At 39.7% G+C, this 23,857-nt stretch overlaps 1 protein-coding gene across 2 annotated transcripts; it reads left to right on the top strand.

Moving 5' to 3' along the window:
• Positions 1–3,223: 3,223 nt before the first annotated feature.
• Positions 3,224–6,996, top strand: LOC107797486 (protein MANNAN SYNTHESIS-RELATED 1-like). Of its 2 annotated transcripts, XM_075244501.1 has the most exons (7): positions 3,224–3,824; positions 4,186–4,294; positions 4,496–4,566; positions 5,443–5,528; positions 5,805–6,384; positions 6,525–6,562; positions 6,615–6,996. In XM_075244501.1, the coding sequence occupies exons 1-7, from the start codon at positions 3,723–3,725 to the stop codon at positions 6,739–6,741; spliced, it is 1,113 nt and encodes a 370-aa protein (XP_075100602.1). In that variant the 5' UTR covers positions 3,224–3,722; the 3' UTR covers positions 6,742–6,996. The 2 variants fall into 2 exon arrangements, with proteins under 2 accessions (XP_075100602.1, XP_016475872.1); XM_016620386.2 differs by having other exon boundaries at positions 6,525–6,996.
• Positions 6,997–23,857: the final 16,861 nt, after the last annotated feature.

Raw genomic sequence — 23,857 nt, 5'->3', positions numbered from 1 at the left:
GTATTAGGTATGGTATTTGATATTTAATTTTTTTACCGAAATACTGATTCCATACTGAAATATATACTAAGTTATGCATTACAGATATTATTGATTATAAAATACTATAAGTTACACAATACTTTTCTTTGGCTTACATGTTGAGGTCGGCTACGTAATGTTTCTATGATTTCAAGGTGTTTCTCACTTCATTACTCGTTTATTTTTGTTGCATCAGTTGCACTAATCTTTATTGTATTCTTTAAGTTCAACAAATAACTCTAAGCAAGTAATAAGATATTTCCAAAGATCAAGTTATTCCTTTATGTACCTTTTTTCTCCTGGTTGATACTAGGATTGTTTAAAATCGAACCGTAAAAGTGGCTTATTGGTATCGGGTTATCGGACTAACAGTTGGTGAATGGATTGAAGTTTTATAATTAATGGTTTATCGGTTCGGGGCGAATTACTCAATTTTCTTATCGGATAAATCGTAACCCATTAAAAATTATTATATTTAAAATTTTACCTCTATGAATATAAAGTATCCTTTCCACTATTTGAAAACCTAATTTTTTATTTACCTAAATTTTAGCAGCAAACATTCTCTATTTCTCTCTAACAATTCTTAGGAAATAACGACACCGGTCAGACTTACAATGAAACACCTTTTTAGCAGCCTAAGCTTCAACGTCATCATAACTTGTTTTGGGGTAGGACTAGGCAGATCTTGATAGTTCTTGATATCCTGAATTTATGTTAACTGAACTTCTATGATTGATTAAGAATCCCTATTTTGTATTTTAGCTTGCTTATTGTAAAAGAATTAAAGAAGAAGAAATTGCTATTAACAATGAGAGCTTCATCAGCCTAATAGAGTGTGATTGTGATTGGATCATCTATCTATTGTTTACTGTCTTGCTTACTTATGTAGTTTTTATTGTCTATTTGATTTAGCCGATAAACTGTTCGATAAATGTCTGTTAATCGCTAACTCGATATCAATCTGCCCAATATCTTATCGGATGGCTAGCGGATTAGTACATTTACAAGTCGATAACCTATAAGCCAATCCGTTAAGCGTAAATATTCGCCTAATTCGTCTGATAAACAACTCTAGTTGATACTTGATGGTTTTGGATAAAGATTTTGTCAATAGTCACGTGAGACTAGAACATTTTCAGATTTGTATTTATCAGTACTTTAATTAAGAATATTACAATTAGTATGCAAGTCAACATAATTAGGTATGGTATTGATATAGTATTTTAAGAAATTGAATATCAAAAATACCAAATCGAAAATATCGAAATATCGTAACGTACCGACCGATGAACACCCATAGTCCCAGTAGTTTTAATATAGGAAATACAACGAAAAAACTCGCAAACGTTTTAAAGAGAAGAAAAAGTAAGAAGGAAAGATACCGTGGAGTAGAATCAAAGGAGTATATAACAAGAATTATAGTTGAATCTACTAGTATTGGTAATTTGAGGTGGATTTTATTGATTTTGGAAAAATAATTGAACGGGTAAGGTTAAGATAAGGAAAAGGCTTCAAGTAACCTTTTTAAGAAAGATTTTTACCATAATTAGAAGAACAAATATCATATAATTATGTGCTATAACTAGAAGATTTCCCCCCCACACATTATAGACTAAAATGAAAAAAGAAAGAGTGAGTAAAAGAAACTTGTGTAATTAATCAATCAAAAAGCAATAGTTATGGCAGTGAAGGTAGAGTAGAGTGCACGCACCAAACCGAAAGACGAAAAAAGTCATATCCCAAAAAGGCCGAAAGGCAACGGCAGGCAAGACCAAATGTCATTATCCATTCTGCATTTACATTAATTCTTAGCGTCTCAGGTTAAGTCTTACGGCTTGTTCCGATGTTTCTTAGGTATCGTTTCATAATATATTATATAATATTTTATTGTATTATATTATTTTAATATATATAATATTTGGATAGATTGTACTGTTTGTCGTCGTTTCATAATGTCATGCACCAACAATATGAAGAATAAATTTGTAATATTATAAAGAAAAAGAAAAGTACGAGGTAATATTATTATATAAAAAATAGGATAAAGGATAAAATAGGCCTATTTAATAATAAAAGAAGGCAAGATGAGAGAAAAAAATAAAAAAATGACGCAACCGCACCAAATCGATCGTTCTATAAAGTAATATTTTTCGTAGTTACGTAACGATGACTTTAAACGTAAAATTAAAGTAATAATCAAAAATCACTTTTGCTAGGAATGTGGGATTTTCTAACATGAATAATCAAGATCCACAGATATTTAATAGGAATACCAAACACCTAGTGATCCAGCTGAACCTTCAATTGTTTTTTTGTTAAGAGGTTAAAGGGTGGAGGCATGTTCCGATGACACCAAAATGATGAAGTGTTGTGTGGAGTGATTTTACGGTGCGCCTCACATAACTGGCATTAGTTGTGTGAGATTTTCTTTTATCTCATACATTTGTGGACCCATATCTTACATATCTTTTTATCATGCATGGTGTTAATATTTAAATAAATTGAGAAAAAATTTGTATTAATTAAACTTAGTAAGTTTAAGTAATAATGGTGTGTAGAAATTTACAGTAATTGTGAATCTTAAATTACTAGAGCAAATGGATCTAATATTTATATAAATTTAAATATCTTTATTAATCTACAAAATAAAGTGAACATACTTAAAAATAAAATAAAAATACTATAGGATCCATTTGTCCATAGATTTTTTTCTTTTCCCGGAATTTTATTAAAAAATATGTTTGTCCCTAAAATTGTGCAAATTTTTGGAGAATTTTTGAAAATGAATTTTTCAAAAATCAAGAGATGGTTTTGACCACTTTTTCAATTTTTTCGGAAAAAACTTTTTTCCCCGCACAAAATTAGAATATTTTTTCAAGTGAAATACATGTCCAAACATAATTTCAAATTTTAAATACTATTTTTTAGCTAAATTCCAAATACTACTCTTTTTCAAAAATTATAATTTTTATGTCCAAACGCCTACTAAAAATCACAGCTATTTTAATTAAAGTATTTAAAAGCTTAACAAAATTACCTGTCCAAGAAAGGCAATAACAGAATAGTAGGATAGCCGAAATTGCAGGATTATACATTTTATGATCAGATGGGGCCCATTTTGGGGTCGAAGTCCTCAATAAATCGTGACCGTACTGATTTTCTTTTTTTCCATTTACATAATATATGCTCAAAATTTTGTGAAAAAACACAAAAAGAAAAAGAAAAAGGAAATTTTGGGGACGATAAAGGCGTTGGGTTTAGGCGCTGAATCGTTTTTAAAAGAAGTGTCGGTGGCATAAAATTTTAAAAATAAATTTGTGTAAGAGCCACTCTGTCCCTGTACTGACTTATTAATTCCGGACTCGGCCCTAATTAGTCCAAGTTATACAATTGCTGCTAATTCTACTTTATTACCAAAATTAGTGACTTTGTCCCGCCGGATATTTTGCTTGTAAAGCATTCATTTATATACATAAAAAACCCCGTAATCCTCATCAAATTCCACTGTAAGTAGCTGCTCCAAGTTCGAAGCAACCGCAGCTCCTCACTCTCCTTTTACCTTGCCTTAGAGTAGTGACAGCCTACTTTCCAGTTCTTGCATTTTTAGTTCATTAGTGAACAGAGTGTGTGAAAAAATTGGCTGTTGGGTTTGCCTTTAACCATTCGAATTGCGTAGAGGATTGTGGATCTAGTGAGAAATGGGGGTGGATCCGAGACAAATGGTGGCTGGTGTACTTACAGTAACTATGTTCGTAATGCTTGGCAACATGATCAAGAATGACCACTTTGATTCCCTTCCTGTAATTTCTTTACCACTTTCTTACTACTGTAAATTTTGATTTAATTTGCTGTAATCAACTTGTTTTAAGACGCTCAACCATATATCATAATATATTCTAGTTTTTTCTATCAACATAAATCTTTCATCAGCTTCTAGCTTTGGCAGTTGCAGCAAACTTTCACGGCCATTACTAAGAAGACTTTACAGTTTGTTTTTGGCTTAGCCTTAGCTAAAAATGTTTATCTCGTAAGATCCTATTAGATTATGCCAAAAATAAAAATGCGAACAGATAAACTAGTGTCCATAATGTCAACATTCAATTATGTGATATTCTTTGTTTAATTTTTTGATTTGGTTTGATCCTTTTTGTTTCGATTAAGGTGGACTCTGATACATCTATCCATAGTATCAGTAAGCAGAGTATTGGAAATGGCCCTTGGAAACAGGACGGCGAATCCCTAAAGCCTTGTTGGACTAAACCAGTTCTCCGTGAGTGATTTAATAACCTTGAGTTATTAAAGTTTTATCTTTTAATATTACCTTAATTTTCTTCTATTGGAAACAGCCTCTCTAATATTATCTTAATTTTCTGCATATGCACTATCCTCCCAGACCACACTTGTGGGAATATAGTGGGTTTGTTGTTGTTGTAATTTCTTATATAGCTTATTCTATGATGTTTTCTAACAGAAGAAGCTGACCAATCACAAGGGTTTGTTACCTTTTCACTCACTAATGGTCCTGAATATCATGTTTCTCAGGTATCTTACTAGCGTAACATCTTGAGTTTTTCATATTAAACAGCAGTATGTAGGTGGATTGCTATCAGTAATTTACTTAATGAAATAATTGCAAACACTAGGTTCTATCTTATAGACAAGCATTTGTTTGCTGCATATGGTACCTACAAATTTGCTTTTGATGTTATTGGCTATACAGGATTTACTAATGTTTAACTAGCTGTTAAAGTGGACAAAATCACATGGAACATCCATTTTCTTTCCTTTTTTTTTTTTTTACACTTGAGTCCCTTTTTTTTGTCTTTACTCATGGGTTTTTATAATCGTCTGAGATTACTTGTCTAACCTAAATTTTCAGTTGGTCTGTTTGCTTCTGATATGGTCACATTCATCATAATAATCATATGCATGGCCTACACTCCAGCTTTCAGAACATACAAATATTTCCATCGGGTCATGTGAATTACAGTTGTTTCTGCTGTGTAGGAGTGCTAAGCAGCATAGTTACTTTGATGGGTGTCTTTTATCCATATTTGTTGTTTATTCTTCTTGGTTGAGTGTGGTTTATCATAGTGACTACAGTTTCTCTCTTCAATAACATCTGGTTATGCCAACCGTGCAGTGGATAAGGGTTGGATGGGATAGGAATTGAACTCTAAGCCGCTACTTGATTATTGTTGTATTGTTTGTTTCATGGTTATTGCTCTATTAACATGGAGGAATCAAACATTAATCTGGCATTTTCTTATATTACATCATTTATTTCACCTTGTTTATGCTGTCAGCAAAGTGCAGATTCTTATAATGTTTACAGGATGAGTTAAGGCTTAAACTGAGTTGTGTCTATGTTTGCCTTCTCTTCTATTGTCTGTTCTGTGTGGCAACTGGCATATGCAGATTGCTGATGCAGTGATAGTAGCAAGATATCTGCGTGCAATTCTTGTAATCCCAGACATCAGAGGAAGCAAACCTGGGGATAAGAGGTCGGTGTTCTCAATGCTGTTTCCCCTATCTTCTCAGTCTTGCAATGTTCTAGTGCTTGTTTCAAATGAGAATTAATTAAGGAATTTATTGCGTATTTCTTTTAACATTCGAGGTTGCTTAATGTATTCTTTGAAAAGCTCTGTCGAAACCTAAGGCTTTCAGTATTGCTGGGTCACCTGTGAATTTCATCGTTTTCTAGTTCTCGTATCATCCAGGTCCACACTTTATAGTTACCCAAAGTTTGAAGATTCATAAAGGGTTTTTGTGACATTCAGGAACTTTGATGACATCTATGATGTTGAACACTTTGTGAGAAGCCTCGATGGGGTTGTCAAAGTAGCATCAACTCAGCCTACTGAAGTCTCAGCAAGAAATCTTGCTGTGGTGAAGGTTCCAAATAGAGTTTCTGAAGATTATGTTGCTGAAAATATTGAGCCAGTTTTCAAATCTAAGGGGAACATAAGGCTGACAACATACTTTCCTTCGGTAAACATGAAAAAAATGAAAGAGAAGAGCAATATCGAGTCAATTGCATGTATGGCGATGTTTGAAACTCTAGAGCTTCAACCAGAAGTTAATGAAGTAGTTGAGTCCATGGTGGAGCGCTTAAGAACTTTGAGCGCAAAGTCAAAAGGACAGTTCATTGCAGTGGATCTGAGGGTTGATATACTGGAGAGAAAGAGTTGCCAAGGAAACAGTGCTCTTAAATCAAAGAGCTGCTATGGTCCAGAGGAGATAGGTGTGTTCTTGAGAAAAGTTGGTTTCAACACGGATACGACTCTATATCTGACTCAATCAAGGTGGGATAGCAGCCTTGATGCATTGAAGAATCTCTTTCCTAAAACGTATACAAAGGTCCGGTTTCTTTCCTATTGTATTTACTGTTTCACGGTTTACTTCTTTATATTTTGCCTCACTCTCATAGACTTTAGATTATGGTAAGTGTTTTCGTTCAATATTTTTTTTTTCTTACTACGACGAAAATACAACTGCAGGAAAGCATAATGCCCATTGACAAAAAGGCAAAATTTCTTGACTCAGAGTCTACTGAACTGGAGAAAGTAATCGACTTTTACATGTGTTCTGAGAGTGATGTTTTCGTACCAGCCATCTCAGGCCTCTTTTATGCCAATGTGGCTGGTAAGAGAATCGCTTCTGGAAAGACACAGATACTTGTTCCAGCTGATATTCCTGGCTCTTCTGCTGCTTTAACAGATTACATATCTCATTATGTCACAAAAAAGAACCACTTCTCCTATTCATGTTTCTGCTAGCTCGCTGTTAAGAAAGGTTGAGAATGCAGATGTTGATATTGGCTTTATTCATTGCGCGTTTATTTGTAAGACACGCAGATTTGGTTAATAGAATTAGGCCAAACCATTAGTAGAGGTCTTGGTGGAAAAGGTCAGGCCCCAAACAGTCGAATGTTGTTGAATTTACAATTTGTAGAACAGATGTTTTACATGTTCAGTATAGTTGTTTCGAACAAGACTCGTGGCGCGTCAAGTTTTGTTATGATTGCTGTCAACTCCATTCCAATCAATGGAGTATTCGCTTCTATATATTGCAGTTAGATAGACTATGACCCTCAATAGGCGTCATGTACTATGGACAAGCTCCAATGCCTATCTCAAATCTTCGGTCTTCTCCAGTACTACAGTTTCCAGTTATTATAAAAAGAATACCAGGCTCATTTTTCTCAACTTTGTTAAGTTTTGGAAAAACTACCATGTACAGCACTTCAAAATTTTAATAGTTTATAATTTCCTCTATGGACCCGAAATGTTCCTCCAACCCAAATATATTACATTTCATAGCCCAATCTATAATACACTGACCCACCCACGCTTTTAACTCACTCACATTTTTTCCTATTGTACTTGGTTCCCTTCTTTGTACTCGGTTCTCTCTAACACAGCTTCTCCATTTTTAGTCTCGCTCTCAATGTAAGTCAAAATTTCAGTAGGTTTTCCAATTTTTGTTCATAATCGAGTCTATAATGGAGGAAAAGAAGTCTTTGAAGAAAAATAGAAAGTTTAGGGCATCTCCAAATTCTATGAAATTAGCTAGTAAATTACTGAAATATAACCCTAGTTTTAGTAGGAATAATGATGACGATTTTGAAGATTTACCTGAATTTGGGTGCGATTTGGGGCATGCAACCCCTAAATCTGTTGAAGCAATGAAAGATACCCCTATTGAAGGAATGCAAAGTACCCATGTTGATAGAAGGACACGTTCACATATCGGGACTCCCAGCGATAGAGTAACGAGGTCACAAACTACTCAGCGTGTAGTTGTTGAAAAAAGACACAAGTTCAAAAAGAAAGATTAAAATGGTGGGAAAGGATGTTGTGAAGGATAAGGGTAAAGGTTCTAAAAGGAAGGCTAAAAGGGATGGGATGATGTTCCATCAAAAAAGAGAAAAGTTTACGTTGATCAAAAATGTTCCAGCTCATTTGATTTGAAGGTATTTCTAATAATATAAATCTGACTTGTGTGCGCTTAGTTTATTTTAGTATGTAGAAAATTTATCCAATATAGCAGTTATGTTCCAGATTTGTATATAAAATGTATCATTTTTTTTTATAATATATACAATTTGTATCAAGTCAATAAGTAATGTGCAATTTGTATATAAAGTTTATCGTATATCCACATAGTGTATACTTAATTTTGTAATGTGCATATTTGTGGTTGTTATGAAACTTATATATATTTATATTTTTGTATTGTCTGCAACTTTGGGATTAATATGTTCCTTTGGGTGATCATTAGAGTACTCGTATCAGTGTGCATACAAACTATAGTATTGTGAAACATTTAAAAGATACTTTGGATGATCAACATATTGAGATGTTTAGAAGAACATGTTTTGGTTATTTTGTGGATTTGCCCGAATTTTTTAAATACAAAACCAACTTATCCATTTACTATTGCGTAGGGAAGTGGTGTTACCTAAAGATGACGAGTTATGGATTAAAGTGAATAGCACCAAGTTGCACTTTTGACTTGCGGAGTTTTGTATTATCACAGGTTTAAAGTGTAATGGTGATTCCAATAAAGATTATGAATCTGTCCAGTCGAGTCGGTTGATGGAATTGTACTTTCCAAGCATGTCAAAAGTGTCTAAGAAATTGTTAACTGATTGTTTCTTAAAAAAGATGTAAAAATATGATGAGGACGCATTAAAGACTGCAGTATTGTATTTCATTCACAGTTTCCTATTTTCTATTACGAATGATGATTTCATAAAAAAGAATGATTTTCTGTTGGTTGAATCTGGTGATTTTGAGACTTTCCCTTGGGGAAAAATGATTTTCAATGCTACGTTGGAGTCAATAAAAGATAAGGTTCGTAGTAGGAGAAAGATGTACCGATATGGTGGTTTGCCTTTGGCATTCCAGTGTTGGTTTTATGAATGCTGCCCATATACTCTCAAAAACCTCGCTTACCGGATTGGAGATCTTGTGCCACACATACTAAATTGGACTGTAAAGAAGAAGGTGACCTTCAAGAGGTTGAGGAAAGAAAATTTCTTTTAAGTCGGGAGCAGTTAAAAAATATTTTTATTTAGTTTACAACATTTTATAGCAATACATATGAATTTCTTCTGATACATAAATTATATATTTCTGATACATAAATTATACATTTTTGAAACATAAACTATACATTTTATGATACATATTTAATACCTTTAATATACATAATATCAATTAACTGTATGATGTGTAGTTTTTACAAGTAATATATTGGTTGTCTTTTATTTTTTTAAAATTTCATGATTGCTAAGTTTTATTTTATTTGTAGTTGGTGTTTGGTAACATTGCCCGAACAAATGTTGAACGAACAAGGCTTGAATTGCATGATTTTGTCCCGGTGTATGAAGATAAAAATGAGATGTATATCGAATCTGGAGTCGTAGCTGCAGTTAATCCAAGAGATGATGCCGATGATTTCAACACTCGACCTAAAAACAATGCTAAGAAGCACCCCAAAAATAAGCTGAAATCACAACCTATAAATAATGCGAATGCAGATCCACAGCCCAGTAACTTGAGTTCAAGCAAGAATGAGCTGAAACTTCTGAGAAGTGAAATCAACAATGTCATTTTCTTTTATAGGTAAACGACAAGGTTTCTGTCACGACCCAAAATCTTACCCGTCATGATGGCGCCTATCTCAATACTAGGCAAGCCGACAATATCAATAAATCACATATCTTTTAAATTTGAAAATACAATAATTAAATTCAGCGGAAGAAATCTCACATGTACAAATATAAACACTCCCAAAATCCGGTGTCACTGAGTACTTGAGCATCTAATATGAATACGAGCCTGGAAAATACGACCTATTATAGTTTGAGACCAAATACAGTAAACAAAGAGATAGGGAAGGAGAGACAAGGTCTGCGAAACACGACAGCTACCTCTAAATCTCCGAAAAATTAACCGTGCGAAAGAATCAGCACCCACTGTATCCAGGAATACCTGGATCTGCATAAGAAGTGCATGGTGTAGTATGAGTGCAACCAACTTAGCAAGTAACAATACTAAATAAAAAACTGAAAGTAGTGACGAGCTTCACAGCTGAGTCCAATTACTGTAATTTACAACATAATAAGATAGGCATGCTTTTAAGTTCAACATTTAAGGCCAAAGCAGTAATTTCATGTGAAGTTCAACTGAAATATAAGATAATATCTCTCAGAAATTTCCAAAACAGTGATATATGACAGCTGAAGTTCAACAGTAATGAAATCAATTGCATCCTCTCAGGACCACAGTCACTTAGCCATTCCATTCACTCAACACTCGCACTCAGTAGGTACCCGCACTCACTGAGAGTGTGTACAGACTCCGGAGGGGCTCCTACAGCCCAATCGCTATAATCCGCACGGACAACTCACGTGCTGCACGAATAACTCATGTGCTGCACGGACAACTCACGTGCTATAGTATCAATATCTGGATCTGCACGGATAACTCACATGTTGCACGGATAACTCACATGCTATAGTATAATATCTGGATCTACACGGACAACTCACGTGTTGCACGGACAACTCACGTTCTATAGTATAATATATGGATCCGCACGGACAACTCACGTGCCACATGGACAACTCACGTGCTGCACGGATAACTCACGTGCTATAGTATAATATATGGATCCACACGGACAACTCACGTGATGCACGAACAACTCAAGTGCTATAATAAAATATCTCACAATTAGGCCCTCGGCCTCACTCAGTCATAAATCTCTCCGGTCTCTCGGGCTCTCAATGATCATGCAAATCAGCCCAAACAACAATAATATGATGCATCAATAATGAACAATAGAGACTGAGATAAAATCAACAAGTAAACTGTGACTGAGAACAAAACAACAATTTAGCAGATAATTCAACATGTGCACGACCTCTGTGGGTCCCTACAGTGCCAACACATAATCTAAACATGATTTTTGTTTCAATTTCTCTACTACATGGAGAATGTACAAATAACCACAGATTATTCAACTACACAGTTCCATGGAATTTGACCAAGTCATAATTCCTACGGTGCACGCCCACACGCCTGTCACCTAGCATGTGCGTACCAAAACCGATCATATAACACATAATCCGGGGTTTCATACCCTCAGGACCAAATTTAGAACTGTTACTTACCTCGAACTTTGTAATTCTTTATTCTGCTATGCCTTTGCCTCGCGAATCGGCCTCCGAACTCGTCAAATCTAGCCACAGTTAATTCAATTCAGTCAATACTAATTATAGGAATTAATTCTATATGAAAATACTAATTTTCCAACAAAATCCGAAATTTAACTCAAAAATCTCCCGTGGGGCTCACATCTCGAAATCCGACGAAACTCACAAAATACGATAACCCATTCAATTACGAGTCTAACCATACCAATTTTATCAAATTCCGATAACAACTCAACCTCCAAATCTAAAATTTTCGTTCTTGAAATGTTTTGCAAAAATCATGATTTCTTCCATTTAAATCCGAAATAAATGATGAATATAACCATGGATTTATGAAATATAATCACTTTTGGGTATAGGACATTTACCCAAGTCAAAGTCATGAAGAAATCCTCAAAATCGCCCAAGAACCGTGCTCCAAAAATACAAAACGAAATGAAGAAAATGACCATTTTTGGTCCTTAAGTTTCTGCCCATCCGTCACTAAAAGTCCATTTTCCTTCACTAAAAGTCCACACCAGAACTTGCTTGCACCACCAGTTATTCTTTTCACTAAAAAGCTCTAACTCCATCATACGAACTCGGAATTCGAAGATTCTTATTCCTATGAGTCACAAATAATAATACGAAGCTAGTCGTTCAATCGAAACTCAATTCAGAGCTCATTTGCTTAATGTGATACCAATTTCGCTTGTTAAACAATTAACTCATATTTCACGCTAAAAACCCAATCGCGACTTGATGAAATTAGACTAAACTTTCCAGATCACTCCTATAATTCATTATCAAAATCCCGGAAGTCTCGAAATCGAGTTTCAATCTCTAGAACTAAAAATGGATCTTTGGATCATTACATGCTTATGCTCAAAACACCAAACTCTTCCAAAAACTCTTTCAAAACTCATCCGAGCCCATGGGACCCCAACCAAGTATACTAACAAGTCCCATAATATTACACAAAGTTAGTAGATGCCTCAAATTATATTGAACAACACTAAAACACAAATCGCACCCCAATTCAAGCCTATTCAGAACTAACAAATTTCAAATTCTACATTCAATGCCGAAACCTATCAAATCAAGTCCGATTGACCTCAAATTTTGCACACAAATCATAAATGACATAATGGAGGTATTCTAATTTTTATATCGGATTCCTCCCCGATATCAAAAAGTCAACTCCCCGGTCAAACTTCCAAACTTAAATTTCTATTTTAGCCATTTCAAGTCTAATTTAGCTACGGGCTTCCAAATAATTTTCCGGACACACTCCGAAGTCCAAAATCACCATATGGAGCTATTGGAATCATCAAAACTCTATTCCGGAGTCGTTTACATATAAGTCGACATCCGACCACTATTTTAACCTACGCTTTAAACCTAGGAACTAAGTGTTCCAATTCATTCCAAAATATTACCGGACCCGAACCAATCACTCCGGCAAGTGACATAATAATTGCAAAGCACAAATTGAGCAGTAGATGTAGAAACGGGGTTGTAATATTCAATATGACCGGCCGGGTCGTTACATTTTCCCCCACTTAAACATACGTTCGTCCTCAAACGTGCCAAGAGTTGTTTCCAAGCCATCACATCACTATTCCATCTTACCACGCACATACCCGGGGGTGATCCCATGGCACCCTATTCCATATAGGCCCGACAATACAACATAATTGAATATCTTTACTTTAACTTTACTCCTTAAAACTTAGAACCCAAATTTCCAACATCCAAAATTCTTTTCAAGACACGAATCTCACATCTACACACTGTATAAGTCTGAACAAGCAATATCAAGACATAACCATAACCCCAAATATAGTCACATAACATACTACACAACTCGCATACTCGCAGCACCATTTAGGATCACAGTAACTACTCAAAACTAACCGGTACTAGTATTAAACCCCATACCAAACAAAACTTCATTCCAAAACCTTCGTACACTGCTGATAATGAAAGAAACACACGGAATCTCATAACCACTCATCAGATCAACAAGTCATAGAGCTCTCTCGCCCCAACCAGAATCATAATCACATTCTAAGATGACTTTCAATATTATTCTCCCAATATACCTTAATAAAATCTGATAGTACCCTTTATAGGTCCAATAACCATATATTATTAAACACAACTATCCCACTGACATGCCATACCAATGCAACTCAAGCCACAATGTCAAGACCCAAAAGTAACCCCTATTGTGATGGCGCCTATCGTGGAACTAGGCAAGCCGACTCATTTTCAAAACAAACCGATATTTTCATTTTAAAGATAATTTCAATGTTATTTACCATAAAAACCTTCGCAAAAGAGTTCAAATCAAAATAAAAGTGCGGAAGAAAAAGCCCGACATCGGGGTGTCACTAGTCATGAGCATCTACTACAATATGTCTAACAATATCAAGGCTAAATCAGCCAGAAAAATAGCTAAATACAACTAGAGGAAGATAAGAGGGAGAAGAGCAGGGGCTGTGATCGCCAAACAGCTACCTTGCTATCTCCTAGAAAATCTGCAACCAGAACACTCAATAACCGCTACCATGTCCAGCTACACTGAATCTGCATACAAGGTGTAGGGAGTAACGTGAGTACGCCAACTCAGTAAGTAACAACAATAAATAAAGACTGAGCAGTAGTGACGAGCAATAAAGCATATAACGTTCATATCATGAAATCTCAGTAAAGTACAACATGCTTTAAAAATCAGTGTTTGAATCAAATCATCTCGTTTAAACCAGGTTCCAGTAAAAATCATTTAAAGATATTTTTCCAATAGTTTTTCAAAAAAAAGCTCAATGCAAAGGTGAGCAAAAATGATGAAATCATAAACAACCCCTTGGGAAAAACATCACTCATATACAACACCTCGGGCAAACCTCACAGTCACTCGTGCCACTCAGGCATACCTCACAATCACTCTTGCCACTCGGGCATACCTTACAATCACTCATGCCTCCCAGTCACTCAGCACTCGGCACTCGCACTTAGTAGGTACCTGCGCTCACTGGGGGTGTGTACAGACTCCGGAGGGGCTCCTTCAGCCCAAGCGCTATAATCTGCACGGACAACTCATGTGCTGCATGGACAACTCACGTGCTATAATAATAAAGTATGCTGCAGGCGGGCAGCCCCAATCTACACTCATCCTCACAATCAGGCCCTCAGCCGATATCAACATGCTGCGGCGTGCAGCTTGATCCCATAAATATCCTCACAAATCAGGCCCTCGGCCTCACTCAGTCATAAAACTCTCAAGCTACTCGGGCATTTCAGTAAAACAGGGCATTCGGCCCAAAATATTTATATGCATCAAAATAGAGTCATAAAACTAAGTTATGCGGTAAACAAGTATAAACATGACTGAGTATAAATTTTCAATCGAAAACAATGAGAGGATAGTAAGAGAAAGCCCCTGAGGGTCCAAACAGTACTGGCGCAAGGCCCAAACATGGCATTCAACCCAATTTACAGAAATTCTTTCTAAAACATATAAGTATTATATAGTTTCAACAAAGTATGCAACTTTACAGTTGCTACGGGACAGTGAACGCCCACATGCCCGTCACCTAGCATGTGCGTCACTAAAAATATAAAATGATACAAAATTCGGGGTATCGTACCCTCAGGACTAGATTACAATCGTTACTTACCTCAAACTGGTCAAATCTCTACCCCGCAATGCTCTTGCCTCTGGACTCGGCCTCCAAATGCTCCAAATCTATTCACATTCAGTACAATACCATCAATATATGCTAATGGAAAAAGCTTCAAAATTAGACCAAAACCCGAAATTGGCTCAAACCCGGCCCCCTGGTCCACATCTCAAAATCTGACAAAAATCACAAAACTAAAAAGCTCATTCACTCACGAGTCTAACCATACCAAATTCATCAAAATCCGACATCGTTTGGTTCTTCAAATCCTTAAATTACTCTCCAAAATTTCCAAGCCCTAACCCCTCATTTTCAATAATTACAATGATTAAACAACGGGAAAATCACCATATATACGAGTATTAGGCTCAAGTAACTTACCTCAATGAAAACCCCCTTGATTCCCTCTTCAAAACTCTCCAAAAAGCTCCAAATCCGAATAGAAATTGTGAAGAATGCCCAAACATTCGCGAAGTGTTCCTATATACCTTCTGTCCAGGCATCTCGCACCTGCTGACCCTTTTCTCGCACCCGCGCGACCGCACCTGCGGTCCAAGGAGCCGCTCCTGCGCAACTCACTTATCCGCCCAGACTCCACATCTGCGGCAAACTCGTCGCACCTGCAAAGGCGCATCTGCGCGTTTCCTCCGCTTCTGCGAAGCCTGCCCAACATTCCCCTTTCCGCATCTGCGCCACAGGTTTCGCACCTGCGGGCTCGCAGATGCGACCTCCAACTCGCACCTGTGCAACCTGCCTAGCCCAGCATTTCCAGCACCTGCGCACTCCCCACGTGCACCAGCAGCCTCGCACCTGCGACTCTTCCTTTCGCAGGTGGGGAAATAGCAGAAGCAGCAGCTCCAGCTGCAAATTCCAACTTCGACAAATCCGTTAACCACCCGGAATCACCCCAAGGCCCTCAGGACCTCAATCAAAAATACCAACAAGTCATATATCAACATACAAACTTAGTCGAACCTTCGAATCACTCAAAACAACATCCAAACACCAAATTACCCTCGGATTCAAGCCTAAGAACTTCTAAATTTCCAAATTCGGCAACCGATGCCGAAACCAACCAAACCACATCCGAATGACCTCAAATTTTGCACACACGTCACAAAATGACACTACGAACCTACTCCAACTTCCAGAAATCCATTCCAATCCCGATATCAAATTTTCCACTACCGACCGAAATCGCCAAATTTCCAATTTTACCAATTCAAGCCTAATTCTACCACGGACCTCCAAATCACATTCCGGACGCACTCCTAAATCCAAAATCACCTAACGGAGCTAACAGAACCATCAGAATTCAAATACGAGATTGTTTACATATATGTCAACATCCGATTGACTTTTCCAACTTAAGTTTCTACTGAAGAGACTAAGTGTCTCAATTCACTCTGAAACCACTCCGGTCCCGAACCAACTAACCCGATATAACATAATATAGTTGAATAACACAAAAAGAAGTAGAAATGGGGAAAATGGGGTTATAACTCTCGAAGCGACCGGCCGGGTTGTTACATCCTTCCCCTCTTAAATATTCGTTCGTCCTCGAACGGGTCTAGAAACATATCTGGAGTTTCGAATGGGCATGGATATCTACTCCGCATCTCCCGCTCGGTCTCCCAGGTGGCCTCCTCAACAGGCTAACCTCTCCATTGCACCTTCACTGAAGCTATATCCTTTGACCTCAACCTTCAAACCTGCCGATCCAAAATAACCACCGGCTCCACATCATAAGTCATATCACCCTCCAACTGAACCGTGCTAAAATCCAAAACATGGGACGGATCTCCAATATACTTCCGGAGCATGGAAACATGAAACACTAGATGCACACTCGACAAGCTGGGTGGAAAGGCAAGCTTATAAGCCACCTCCCCTATTCTCTGAAGCACCTCAAAAGGACTAATGAACCGGGGGCTCAACTTGCCCCTCTTCCCAAAACTCATAACACCCTTCATGGGTGATACCTTCAGCAAAGCCTTCTCCCCAACCATAAAAGACACATCACGGACCTTCCTATCCGCGTAGCTCTTCTGCCTAGACTGCGCTGTGCGAAGCCGCTCCTGAATTAATTTCACCTTATCTAATGCGTCATGGACCAAGTCTGTACCTAAGAGCCTAGCCTCATCCGGCTCAAACCATCTAACCGGAGATCTATACCTCCTCCCATATAAAGCCTCGTACGGAGCCATCTGAATACTCGACTGATAACTGTTGTTATATGCAAGCTCTGCGAGTGGCAGAAACTGGTCCCATGAACCCCCAAAGTCAATGATACAAGCACACAACATGTCCTCCAATATCTGAATAGTGCGCTCGGACTGCCTGTCCGTCTGAGGGTGAAAGGCTGTGCTTAACTCAACCTGAGTACCCAACTCTCGTTGCACGGCCCTCCAAAACTACAATGTGAACTGAGTACCCCTACCTGAAATGATGGAAACTGGGACACCATGCAGGCGAACGATCTCTCGGATGTAAATCTCTGCTAACCGCTCTAAAGAGTAAGTAGTACCAACTGGAATGAAGTGTGCGGACTTGGTCAGCCAATCCACAATAACCCAAATAGCGTCGAACTTCCTCGAAGTCCGTGGGAGCCCAACTACAAAGTCTATGGTGATCCGCTCCCAATTCCACTCTGGGATCTCTAATCTCTGAAGCAAGCCACCCGGTGTCTGATGCTCATACTTAACCTGCTGACAGTTGAGACACCGAGCCACAAACCCAACTATATCCTTCTTCATCCGCCTCCACTAATAGTGCTGCCTCAAATCCTGGTACATCTTCGCAGAACCCGGATGGATGGAATACCGCGAGCTGTGGGCCTCCTCAAGAATCAACTCTCGAAGCCCATCTACATTAGGCACACATATTCGGCCCTGCATTCTCAGCACGCCATCATCACCAATAGTCACATCCCTAGCATCACCTCTCCGAACCCTGTCCTGAAGAACGAGCAAGTGGGGTTCATCATACTGACGCTCCCTGATACGGTCATAAAGAGAGTACCTGGAGACCACACAAGCCAATACCCGACTAGGCTCCAAAATATCCAATTTGACAAGCTGGCCCGCTAAGGCCTGAAAATCCAATGGCAAAGGTCTCTTTGCTGCTGGAAGATATGCTAAACTCCCCAAACTCTCTGCCCGGCGACTCAAAGCATCGGCCACCACATTGGCCTTCCCCGGATGGTACAAAATAGTGATATCATAGTCCTTAAGAAGCTCCAACCATCTTCGCTGACGCAAATTAAGATCCTTCTACTTTAATAGATACTGCAGACTTCGATGATCAATATAGATCTCACAACGAACCTCGTACAAATAATGATGCCAAATCTTCAAGGCGTGAACAATGGCTGACTCAAGATCATGGACATGATAGTTCTTCTCATGGGTCTTCAACTAGCGCGAGGCATAGGCAATCACCCTACCCTCCTGCATCAAAACACAACCAATGCCTATCCTCGAGGCATCACAATACATGGTGTAAGAACTTAAAGCAGATGGTAGAACTAACACTGGAGTTGTGGTCAAAGCAGTCTTGGGCTTCTGAAAGCTCTCCTCACACTCATCCGACCACCTGAATGGAGAACCCTTTTGGGTCAATTTGGTCAAGGGCGATGCAATAGATGAAAATCCCTCCACAAAGCGACGATAGTAACCAACCAAACTAAGAAAGCTCCTAATCTTCGTGGCTGAGGACGGTCTAGGCCAACTCTGCACTGCCTCTATCTTCTTCGGATCCACCTGAATACCCTCGCTGGACACCACGTGTCCCAAGAATGCTACTGAGCTGAGCCAAAACTCACACATTTGTAGAACTTCGCATAAAGCTTCTCCTCCCTCAATCTCTGTAATACAATCTTCAAATGCTGAGCGTGCTCCTCCTGGCTACGAGAGTACACCAGGATGTCATCAATGAATACAACGACGAATGAGTCCAAATAGGGCTGGAATACATTATTCATCAAATGCATGAACGCTGTTGGGGCATTGGTCAGCCCAAAAGACATCACCAAGAACTCATAATGGCCATATCGGGTCCTGAAAGTTGTCTTAAGAATATCTGAATCCCAAATCTTTAGCTGGTGATAACCGGACCACAAATCAATCTTGGAGAACACCCTCGCTCCCTGAAGCTGGTCGAATAAATCATCAATACGAGGCAAAGGATACTTGTTCTTGACTGTGACCTTGTTCAACTGCCTGTAATCAATACACATTCTCATGGAACCATCCTTCTTCTTCACAAATAGAACGGGTGCACCCCAAGGTGACACACTAGGCCGAATAAACCCCTTATCAAGGAGTTCCTGAAGCTGTTCTTTCAATTCTTTCAACTCCGCCGGTTCCATACGATATGGTGGAATAGAAATGGGTTGAGTGCCTGGCACCAAATCAATACCAAAGTCAATATCCTTGTCAGGCGGCATGCCTGGCAGGTCTGCATGAAACACATCCGGAAAATCACGTACCACCGGAACAAAATCAATGACAGGAGTCTCTGCACTAACATCCCTCACAAAAGCCAAATAAGATAGGCAACCCTTCTCAACCATGCGCTGAAACTTCAAATATGAAATCATCCTACTTGGTACATAATCTACAGAACCGCTCCACTCAACTCTCGGAATTCCTGGCATAGTCAACGTCACAGTCTTAGCATGACAATCTAGAACAGCATGGCATGGAGATAATCAATCCATACCCAATATCATATCAAAGTCAACCATACTGAGCAACAATAGATCCACTCGGGTCTCTAGACCCTCAATAGTCACCACACATGACCGATATACGCGGTTCACAATAATAGTATCGCCTACAGGAGTAGATACATGTACATATAAAACTAAAAACTCATGGGGTATATCCAGAAAATGGGCGAAATATGAGAAAATATATAAATACGTGGAACCAGGGTCAAATAATACTGAGGCATCTCTGTGGCAAACTGAGACAATACCTATAATCATAGCATCTGAAGCAATAACATTTGGTCTGGCCGGGAGAGCATAAAAACTGGCCTGACCACCCCTTGATCTGCCTCCCCCTCTAGGGCAACCCCTAGCTGACTGACCTCCACCCCGAGCTGACTGGGCGGGGGTGAGGTAACTAGTGCTGTAGTCGGAGGCTGACTCCTCTGCTGAGATAAACCTCCATGACAACGAGGACACTGCCTCCACATATTCCCAAGTTCCCCACACTCAAAATAACTCCCTAGTGCTGGCGGCAGAAACTGAAAGGAACCCTAGCACCGGGACGACTGGTAGAAGAACCTGGCATAGAAGAGCCCTGAACAGGTGGAGCACGGGACAAACTCTGAACTGGAAGGGCACTAAGTGATGAGTTGCTCTGATGAGAACTGTGAGAACCATGGCCAGATGATGCTCCCCGTTGAAATGGCGGAACTGACTAAGCCTGCCTGAAATGACAACCTCTACTGTGCTGGAACTGACCCCCAAAAGGAGCACCGCTGAATCCACCCTGACCACGAGGCCTCTTGGCCTCCCTCTCAACCCTCTCCTGACCGCGAACCATCTCAATCTGTCAAGCAATGTCGACCACCTCATCTAAAGTAGCACCCGAAACCCTCTCTCTGGTCATGAGCAACTGTAGCTGATAAATGAGACCATCAATAAATCACATGATCCTCTCCCTGTCTGTGGGAACCAACCAGATAGCATGACGGGCCAACTCGGAGAACCACATGTCATACTGTGTCACAGACATATCACCCTGGCGAAGCCGCTCAAACTGTCTACACAGCTCCTCTCTGCAGGATCGAGGCACGAACGTCTCCAAAAAGATCACAGAGAACTGCTGCCAAGTAAGGGGTGCTGCGCCAACAGGCCTACGCCTCTCGTAAGTCTCCCACCATCTGAGTGCAGCCCCAGAAAACTGAAAGGTAGTGAATGAGACCCCACAAGTCTCCAGAATACCAGCAGTACAGAGTATCCTTTGACACCTGTCCAAAAAGTCCCGAGCATCCTCTCTCTCTCTGTACCACTGAAAGGTGGTGGTTGGAGTTTCCCAAACCTCTTCAACTTACGATGATTATCCTCAGGCATAGCAGGAACCACATAATCCTGAGCAACTACAACCGGCTGGGCTGGTGGTGCCTCCGGTGTCTGAAGTCCCTGAATAACCTGCTCGGGTGTACGAGCGACGGGAGTCTGAGTGCCTCCCCTGGCCTGAGAAGTGGTTGCGGCCGTCAAAATAGAGACCGCCTGAGCAAGGCTAGTACACGCTGTCAGAATTCGAGCTAGGACCTCCTGAAGGCCTGGAATCACAATAGGCACAGGTAGTGCCTGAGCTGGTGCATCAACAACTGGAACCTGGTCCTCATCTGGGACAACAGGTGGATCTGCAGGTACTGCCCCATCGGTTGTATAGGCTGCACCTCTGCCCTTACCACGACCTCTACTGCAGCCTCTGCCTCTCGCAGCCCTGACTGGTGGTACTGATGGCTGGTCCTCCTGATCGGTAGCACGAGTCCTCACCATCTGTGAGAGAATGAAACAACAGATGTTTAGTTACTAGAATCAACAGATTCGCATGACAAGAATTCAAGAATGTGGATTTTCCTAATGGTTCTGCAGCTTCTCGAAGATAAGTACAGACGTCTCCGTACCGCTCCGCAAGACTCTACTAAACTCGCTCATGACTCGTGAGACCTATGTAACCTAGGCTCTGATACCAATCTGTCATGACCCAAAACTAACCCTTATCGTGATGGCGCCTATCGTGGAACTAGGCAAGCCGACTCATTTCCAAAATAAACTGATATTTTCGTTTAAAAGATAATTTCAATGTTATTTACCATAAAAACCTTCGTAAAGGAGTTCAAATTAAAATAAAAGTGCGGAAGGAAAAGCCCGACATCGGGGTGTCACTAGTCATGAGCATCTACTACAATCTGTCTAACAATATCAAGGCTAACTCAGCCTGAAAAATAGCTAAATACAACTAGAGGAAGATAAGAGGGAGAAGAGTAGGGGCTGCGATCGCCAAACAACTACCTTGCTCTCTCCAAGAAAAGCTGCAACCAGAACACTCAATAACCGCTACTGTGTCCAGCTACACCTGAATCTGCACACAAGGTGCAGGGAGTAACGTGAGTACGCCAACTCAGTAAGTAACAACAATAAATAAAGACTGAGCAGTAGTGACGAGCAATAAAGCATATAACGTTCATATCATGAAATCTCAGTAAAGTACAACATGCTTTAAAAATCAGTGTTTGAATCAAATCATCTCGTTTAAACCCGGTTCCAGTAAAAATCATTTAAAGATATTTTTCCAACAGTTTTTCAAACAAAGGCTCAATGCAAAGGTGAGAAAAAATGATGAAATCATAAACAGCCCCTTAGGAAAAATATCACTCATATACAGCCCCTCGGGCAAACCTCATAGTCACTCGTGCCACTCAGGCATACCTCACAATCACTCTTGCCACTCGGTCATACCTCATAATCACTCATGCCTCCCAGTCACTCAGCACTCGGTACTAGCACTCAGTAGGTACCTGCGCTCACTGGGGGTGTGTACAGACTCCGAAGGGGCTCCTTCAGCCCAAGCGCTATAATCTGCATGGACAACTCACGTGTTGCATGGACAACTCACGTGCTATAATAATAAAGTATGCTGCAGGCGGGCAGCCCCGATCCACACTCATCCTTACAATCAGGCCCTCGACCGATATCAATATGCTACAGCATGCAGCCCGATCCCATAAATATCCTCACAAATCAGGCCCTCGGCCTCACTCAGTCATAAACCTCTCAAGCCACTCGGGCATTTCAGTAAAACAAGGCATTCGGCCCAAAACATTTATATGTATCAAAATAGAGTCATAAAACTGAGTTATGCGGTAAACAAGTATAAACATGACTGAGTATAAATTTTCAATTGAAAATAATAAGATGATAGTAAGAGAAATCCCCTAAGGGTCCAAACAGTACTGGCGCAAGGCCCAAACATGGCATTCAGCCCAATTTACAGAAATTCTTTCTAAAACATATAAGTATCATATGGTTTCAACAAAGTATGCAACTTTACAGTTGCTATAGGATGGACCAAGTCACAATCTCCAATAGTGCACGCCCACACGCCCGTCACCTAGCATGTGCGTCACTACAAATAGTAGAATGATACAAAATCCGGGGTTTCGTACCCTCAGGACTAGATTTACAATCGCTACTCACCTCAAACCAATCAAATCTCTACCCCGCAATGCTCTTGCCTCTGGACTCAGCCTCCAAATGCTCCAAATCTATTCACAATTAGTACAATACCATCAATATACATTAATGGAATGAATTCCATAAGAAAAGCTATAAAATTAGACCAAAATCCGAAATTGGCTCAAACCCGGCCCCCGAGTCCACGTCTCTAAATCCGAAAAAATTCACAAAATTAGAAAGCTCATTCACTCACGAGTCTAACCATACCAAATTCATCAAAATCCGACATCGTTTGGTCCTTCAAATCCTTAAATTACTCTCCAAAAATTTCAAGCCCTAACCCCTCATTTTCAATAATTACAATGATTAAACAATAGAAAAATAACCATATATACGAGTATTAGGCTCAAGTAACTTACCTCAATGAAAACCCCCTTGATTCCCCCTTCAAAACACTCCAAAAAGCTCCAAATCCGAATAGAAATTGTGAAGAATCCCCAAACATTCGCGAAGTGTTCCTATATACCTTCTGTCCAGGCATCTCGCACCTACGGACCCTTTTCTCGCACCCGCGCGACCGCACCTGCGGTCCAAGGATCCGCACCTGCGCAACTCACTTATTCGCCCAGACTCCGCATCTGCGGCAAACTCGTTGCACCTGAGAAGGCGCATACGCGCGTTTCCTCCGCTTCTGCGAAGCCTGCCCAACATTTCCCTTTCCGCATCTGCGCCCCAGGTTTC

The sequence above is a fragment of the Nicotiana tabacum genome, chromosome 22 (assembly GCF_000715075.1).
Source record: "Nicotiana tabacum cultivar K326 chromosome 22, ASM71507v2, whole genome shotgun sequence".
Taxonomy (NCBI): domain Eukaryota; kingdom Viridiplantae; phylum Streptophyta; class Magnoliopsida; order Solanales; family Solanaceae; genus Nicotiana; species Nicotiana tabacum.
This window is presented reverse-complemented; position numbering and strand designations above follow the sequence as displayed.